General features: G+C 40.8%; 1 protein-coding gene and 1 long non-coding RNA gene across 2 annotated transcripts in view; both read left to right on the top strand.

Moving 5' to 3' along the window:
* The window catches only part of LOC107691955 (uncharacterized), a 13,383-nt gene extending 7,469 nt beyond the window's left edge, over window positions 1-5,914 (top strand). The window contains exon 3 of the long non-coding RNA XR_001634604.1: window positions 5,805-5,914. This is a non-coding gene — a long non-coding RNA (uncharacterized LOC107691955). The remainder of the gene's footprint in view (window positions 1-5,804) is intronic.
* fzd9b (frizzled class receptor 9b) lies at window positions 1,211-3,717 on the top strand. Its single transcript, XM_016490808.1, has 2 exons — window positions 1,211-1,225; window positions 1,391-3,717. The coding sequence occupies exon 2, from the start codon at window positions 1,564-1,566 to the stop codon at window positions 3,310-3,312; it is 1,749 nt and encodes a 582-aa protein (XP_016346294.1). The 5' UTR covers window positions 1,211-1,225; window positions 1,391-1,563; the 3' UTR covers window positions 3,313-3,717.
* Window positions 5,915-7,585: the final 1,671 nt, after the last annotated feature.

Below are 7,585 nucleotides of genomic sequence, written 5' to 3' on the forward strand. Positions count from 1 at the left end.
GGATTATCATGATGTTTTTATCAGCTGTTTGGACTCTCATTCTGACGGCACCCATTCACTGTGGAGGAGCCATTGGTGAGCAAGTGATGTGATGCTAATTTTTTCCAAATCTGTTCTGATGAAGAAACAAATTCATCTACATTTTGGCTGGCCTGAGGGTGAGTACATTTTCAGCTAATTTTCATGTTTGGGTGAACTATTCCTTTAACGTGATACTAGCAACACCAAGGTCATTGGTTTGATTTCCAGGGATTGCAATGACTGTTATGCAATGCAAGTTGGATTTGAATTCAAGTGTTTTCGTAAATGTTATATTAGTGTTCATTATTCCAAAACTGGATAGGATTGGGGTCTGACGTGCAAACGCTGAGGATGATAAAAATCATTCTGTCTGGTACGTATTTCCTTTCTGGGCTGGAGGGGTATCAGACTCACTCTGTGCTCTTTCAGGCTAAGTGAGGCTTAGCATGCCAAATCCAAATCTGATAACTGCTCACAATCTAACACCGCGGGTGAAAAGGTTTAAATGCCCACTGTAACCACATCAAACAGAAGGGATTTCTAATCTGGCTTGTTTTATTTTGACCAAATGTCTGGCTTGAGAACTGAGCATTTGTGATTAATGAGTCTTGGAATAAATAAGACAGATGATTTTTTTATTAGCAAATATATATAAGAGTGTAGTAAAAGTAACCGTATACCATTGTAATAATAAATAAAAAAGAAAGAAAGAAAGAAAGAAAAAGTTCTTACTCTGTTTGAATGAGATCACACAATTAATTGTTTTCATTTGTTGGAGCAACAATAATATTGCATTTTGACTGAACCTATGATTACCATGATACATTTGTCCAAAGGTAGATCTCCAGATTGAGAGTTTGTGTTTTATTGAGCGCCTTCTCGGTTGTAGGTGGGCGGAGCCACGATTTACGCAATATATTTTCAGTTGTAAGAAGGCGGAGCACATTCTCGACGTCATTGGCTTTTCAGAAGTGTGTAGGAGGAACCACGAGAGTGCGTCATGAATACCCCGCCCCCTTATTAGAGGACATCGAGCGAGGAGAGCGAAAGTTCAGTGTGCGCCAGTAGAGATGTGAGGAGGACGCAGGAGCTGCTGACGGACCACACGCTTCACAGAAGTTCGGAGGTTACTGGAGACGAGGACAAATTTGTTATTTCTCTTGCTGAGCTCCTCCTGATGCCCTCATTTGTCCTAATAATGACGGTAACGACTGACGTGAAATATTAGTGTTTTAAGTGACTGCACGCGCGTTTTTCATAGAAACATATGACGAGTTTGGACATTAAGCATCATTTTATATGATATGCAGACTTTGAAAAGGGATATTTTTTCAGAGAAGTTTCATTTAGAGGAATATCTGTTTTTCAGCGTTTTAACTGGAGGACAAATGAAATATTCATTGAAGCACTTTTAATCTAAGCGGTGCCTATGGAGCTGCATAATCACCCATAACACACAAAAGTATCCTCTCTTGGGACTGTATATGCCAGGAAAGTTTCCACTGACTTGCCTCATTCAAAAAAGGTGACTGAAAATCCAGCATGGGAGGCTCACCTGTGAAAATTGTGATTTCTCTGTGGTGTCAGCTGGTCATTGCTGCCTACAGTTTAGAGATTGGCTCCTATGACCTGGAGAGAGGGAGACCGGCTAAATGCGAGCCTATCGTCATCCCTATGTGCCAGGGCATCGGGTACAACCTCACCCGGATGCCCAACTTTATGGACCATAACAATCAGAGGGAAGCTGCGATTAAGCTGAATGAATTTGCCCCTCTGGTGGAATATGGTTGTGATGTGCATTTGAGATTTTTCCTCTGCTCTCTTTATGCCCCTATGTGTACGGACCAAGTGTCCACATCCATCCCTGCCTGCCGTCCCATGTGCGAACAGGCACGTCAGAAGTGCTCGCCCATCATGGAGAAGTTTAATTACGCCTGGCCTGATTCTTTGGACTGCTCTAAACTGCCCACCAGAAATGACCCCAACGCGCTGTGCATGGAAGCCCCGGAAAATGATACCAAAACCGAAACTAAGAAAGGAGAGGGCATGTTGCCTGTGCCGCCCAGACCAAAGCAGCCCGGCGCTGGGAACGGACGCTCAGGGGGAAGCATGGGAGTTTGTGAGAACCCGGAAAAGTTCCAGTATGTGGAAAAGAGCGAGACGTGCGCTCCGCGCTGCTCATCAGCTGTGGATGTGTTCTGGTCCAGACAGGACAAGGACTTTGCTTTCATTTGGATGGCGGTTTGGTCCACTCTGTGCTTCATATCCACAGCTTTCACAGTCCTAACCTTCCTGCTTGACCCACATCGCTTCCAGTACCCAGAGCGGCCCATCATCTTCCTCTCCATGTGCTACAACGTTTACTCAGTCGCCTTCATCATTCGATCCGTCGCTGGGGCGGAGAACATTGCGTGTGACCGTGAGAACGGCGAGTTGTATATTATCCAAGAGGGCCTGGAAAGTACAGGTTGCACCATAGTCTTCCTCATCCTCTACTATTTTGGCATGGCAAGCTCCATCTGGTGGGTCATCCTCACCCTCACTTGGTTCCTGGCGGCAGGTAAGAAATGGGGTCACGAGGCTATCGAGTCGCACAGCAGCTACTTCCACATGGCTGCCTGGGGCATACCTGCGCTGAAGACCATAGTCATCCTCACCATGCGGAAAGTGGCAGGCGACGAGCTCACCGGACTGTGCTACGTGGGCAGTATGGATGTGGGGGCGCTAACGGGCTTCGTCCTCGTGCCCCTGTCCTGCTACCTCGTCATCGGGACATCTTTCATCCTGACCGGCTTTGTGGCGCTTTTCCACATCCGAAAGGTTATGAAGACCGAAGGCACCAACACAGAAAAGCTAGAAAAGCTGATGGTGAAAATCGGCATCTACTCCATCCTGTACACAGTTCCCGCCACCTGCGTCATCATTTGCTACTTCTACGAACGTCTCAACATGGACTACTGGAAATTTCGAGGGCTGCAAAGCAAGTGCACCACATTCCCGGGTCGGAGGAACGAGGACTGCTCCCTGGAGTCTTCGGTGCCCACCGTGGCTGTGTTCATGCTGAAGATCTTCATGTCACTGGTGGTGGGCATCACCAGTGGCGTGTGGGTCTGGAGCTCCAAGACGCTGCAGACTTGGCAGGGGCTGTGTAGCAGGAAGTTGACAGACAGGACTTGCAGGAAGCACTGCAGCGGGAGCTGCAGCACCAGTCACTGCCACTACAAAGCACCTGCCGTTATACTGCACATGTCAAAGACTGATCCCTACTTGGACTGTCCCACACACGTATGAGCGCAGCACTGAGACTGTGGCCTCATCTGTGATGAACCGTACTATGGACTATGTGAGAATAAGACATATGGCATATGAAGCTTTGTGGTGAAGTAAACAAACTTAAAACCCAACATTGCAGCTAAACAATGGATTAACAGTACTTGTTAGTTAAAGGGAGAATTTTATCATTGCTTGCTGTAGCACAAAAAGAGACAGATATGCACATCCTAATCAGTTATAAATATCTGCAATCGCTCTTGCATGGAGAAGTGCACAGTGTCCCCATCTAAAAGCTGTTCGATGACTTGTTAATATGTTTAATTACTTGTTCCAATGTTTCAGGACCTCTATTTATTGTATATATACATATATATATATTTAATTGTGTTTGTCTTGGTTTCTCACAAGATGGTATTGATCAGTCTGTTAACAAGTGCCTTTTTGAAGAAGAACATAATAAAATGTTATATATTTTCAACAGTTGTCTGACATTTCTTCTTTGAAGTAGGCATTTCAAGAGTTCATTGCTCACTTAAACGCTATCTACTCCTACAAAGACAAACTGCACTTTTGTTTTGGTGTTGCTACACAAAATAACAGTATTATTTCAATTTCACTGAAGTGCTTGTTGTGCCCAGACGCTTGTGTTTGCATCTATTTAGAGGTGGAAGTTAAAGAGAAGTGCCTTGGTGAGACTTTTCACATGAACTGTAACAAGAAAATGCGTCAAAGCAATGCAAATATTTTGATGAAGAAAGCCAGGTTTGCATCTGAAAGGTTGCCTCAGTTTAAATGCAAATCGATCCTTGAGGGACCCTTTCAAGAGCCTTCAAAAGAGTGGGCTACCCCCGAATAACACAAGGCTATGTGGCTTTGTATGCCCCTGACACAAATAAATCTATGTTGTCAGTTTTAGGGGACTATTGGTCAGAGTTGTGACTAAGCTTGGATCATGGAGATTAAGCTTGTAGTGAAGGCCTCATTTTTGTTTTAGCACATTGTTTATGCATCGTGTTATACTCCATGTTCTTTTTTTTTTTTATTCCTTTTAGCCGTTTGCTCTATTTTCTCTCTTTAATTCCCCTCCATATGACAGATGCAGCTGCTTTGGGCGCGCTTTCCTTTGAGCGCGTTTACCAGAACAGAAATCCCTGGTGGTTTTCTCTCCTTCGTCCTCAAAGGGAATCGTTGAGCAGAGCGACAGACAGTAGCCTGGATTTCTCTGTGCGAACGTTCACAACATCACCTTTAAACGCAGAGGTTGTTCTGGAATTATATTTCATTAATGAGGTGCACCACATGCACACACACACACATCCAGATTCTCCTATTGTTGTGTGTTGCTTCTCTCTTCCCCCTCCGCTCTTTGATGTGAGCCACTCATGCAAATAAAGGCACTTTTCTCCGACGCTTGATCTGGAGCATGTAGGGCTCCGATAGCTGCTTGAATTGTATTTTCCTCACCCTACCCCCGCCCGTTTGTAGCAGTGGATCTGGGTTTTGATGATTCATTCGTATGCCATTGCATGTTTGTTTTTGATCTTTTTTTTTTGAGCTTGGTTTAAAAAAAGAAGCATTATTAGAAAATGTATGGATATACCAAACCAACAGGCTATGTATGTAGCATTCATTTTAAATATATATTTTTATCATATTTATATATGTCTATGGCATGGATGAACGTTACATATCCCTCAAAAGAATTGGGTGTTTGGTCTTCTATTCTCAAAATTTGAATAGTCTGAATACAACTCTAGCTATAGCAAGACCATGGGCGTAGCTTGTGGGGGGGCCAGGGGGGCCTGGCTCCCCCATAGCGATTTAAGAATTTTACTAAATATTTATTTATAAAGTTTTTTCTATGAAGTAAAAATGTATATAATGCAGTTAATAATACATGTAAAAGTGAATACGTAAAAGTAAATACATTTTAAATTGTTATTGTAAGTAAATTAATAAATCAAAACAAACTTAACGTCTCCCTCAATCTCATTTGTGTAAGAATTGTCACGTGACAAATCTGCATTTTGGTGGATAATGGACTTAACGGTAGTGCTTGCTTGTTGTGTGGAATAAAATGATGTTCCGCATTTTTAACAACATACACGAACTGCAGAGAAATCTGGAGACAACGAAAAACTCAGATGAAGATATTAATGCCGTGCTTAATGATTCCGGACTCGGACAATCAGATAAAGGTGATCTCACAGGACGCAGCCGGTTTAGCCGCACACTACTTTTATGCCGACCATTTACATCCAAATGTTATTTAATTTTCACAGAACACAACCTTTAAATAGATTTTAGAATATAAACTGTTTATCGTCTATTCAATAAGACTAAATAAAAAGTGTGCGCCTCATTGTGCATTAACGAATCAAACCCAACAAATGTCTGTTTTAAAAACAGTGGATGAGTAATTCACTCCTTGATTTGCTTAATAAAAGCCTCCTTTGAGATCGTTTTGACAGACATGTTTATTGTGCATTTTAAACGTGTTTATTGCTAAGTTTAGTTGACAAAATAGCAAAACTAAAATCTGTTTAAAAGTACGTCTGACCAAATCCACCAGTTTGGTTTGGCCCCCCCAAACTCAAACGTCAAGCTACGCCTATGAGCAAGACCCATTAAAGGGGTCATATGATGTTGCTAAAAAGAACATTATTTTGTGTATTTGGTGTAATGAAATGTGTTTATGCGGTTTAAGGTTCAAAAAACACATTATTTTCCACATACTGTACATTATTGTTTCTCCTCTATGCCCGCCTTTCTGAAACGCGTCGATTTTTACAAAGCTCATCGGTCTGAAAAAGCGAGGTGTGCTCTGATTGGCCAGCTATCCAGTGCGTTGTGATTGGCCGAATTCCTCAAGCGTGTGACGGAAATGTTACATCCCTTACCATATTGTGATGCCTGCGGCAACCACATGTGACAACCCGGGGCTGGACTCCACTTCGTCCACAGTGAAAGCCGATCCAGCGATCCACAGCTCCAGGCATGATGAAGTGATATCGTCCTCTTTTGGAAGACCAAACAAAGTAGTTTCGCTTTCACAACGAAACACACAGCGCCTTCACAACATGGCGGCGGCAACAACAATACTACAACATTATTTCAATCATGAGATAACAGAAAACGTAGTGCTGGTGTGAGATTTACTGTTATATACTATATTTTGCTAAAGTAAGTAACTATTTTTTCCAACAAGTACTGGTGTAGTGTGCTACATTTTCATTTTTTTATGTTACATTGTTTCTGCAAGCAACTTGAAATAATGAACCACGTTCTCTGAAACTGCAGGTGTGTCTAAATTATGAATTTTGAAACATTTTGCTGAACAGTCTAGACATGGCCCTAAGCTGCCCTCTCTCTTAATGCTGGAAAGTCTGATTCATTTTAGTGAATCCATTTGTGCAAACAGGTCATGTAAAACAAACAGATCCCATATATTGCATATATGTATATATATATATAGTAAAATATTTAATTGAATTCTTGTTAAAGTTCGTGAAGTTATTCATCACCATTGTCAACACAATTAATGAAATTAGAGGGTTTTCTGCACTGTTTTGATGTGTAAAAATATACAGTGGGTACGGAATGTATTCAGACCCCCATCAATTTTTCACTCTTTGTTATATTGCAGCCATTTGCTAAAATCATTTAAGTAAATTTTTTTTCCAGGGGGTCTGAATACTTTCCGTACCCACTGTATACTATAAAAATATATGAAGAGTTCATCTGCAAAAACAGATAACTCAGTTTTTAACAGTTTTCAAAAATCATGTTTTTTAATTGTGCATTCCAATTAATCTCAATCAAACTGCAGTTGGGTTATTTTGATTAAGTAAAAATAACAGCTAAATAAAATAAAAAACTATTAAATAAAAAATACAGCTAACTAATACAATAAAACAATGGTCCATTTATCTGGTCATGCAAATGTAAATAAAATGCCGCAGCATTTCCTTAGACATTTCTTCCACCATTTAAATTATCATTGAAAAAAAAAAAAGAAATTTATCAGGGCCTGGGGCAAAAATTCAAATAAAATATGTCTTAGAAAAATACAAAATATATTAGATTATTTTAAAAATTTATATATTATACTTTGCAATATTTTATAATGTTCTATTCAAAATCTAGAATGTATCCTGTGCATTATATATACCCATGTTGATTTGATTTCACAATTAACAGCCATACTTAGATTCCGAAAAAGGCCATCTCACAATCAGTTATAGAGGGTAAATATGAAAATAATAGTAATTTCTGACACTGCTGTAATATT

Source organism: Sinocyclocheilus anshuiensis, unplaced genomic scaffold (genome assembly GCF_001515605.1).
Source record: "Sinocyclocheilus anshuiensis isolate Anshui unplaced genomic scaffold, SAMN03320099.WGS_v1.1 scaffold569, whole genome shotgun sequence".
Classification (NCBI taxonomy): Eukaryota; Metazoa; Chordata; class Actinopteri; order Cypriniformes; family Cyprinidae; genus Sinocyclocheilus; species Sinocyclocheilus anshuiensis.

Excerpts from the sequence above, each read along its gene's own strand:
- fzd9b (XM_016490808.1), top strand. The coding sequence starts at position 1,564 with ATGGGAGGCTCACCTGTGAAAATTGTGATTTCTCTGTGGTGTCAGCTG.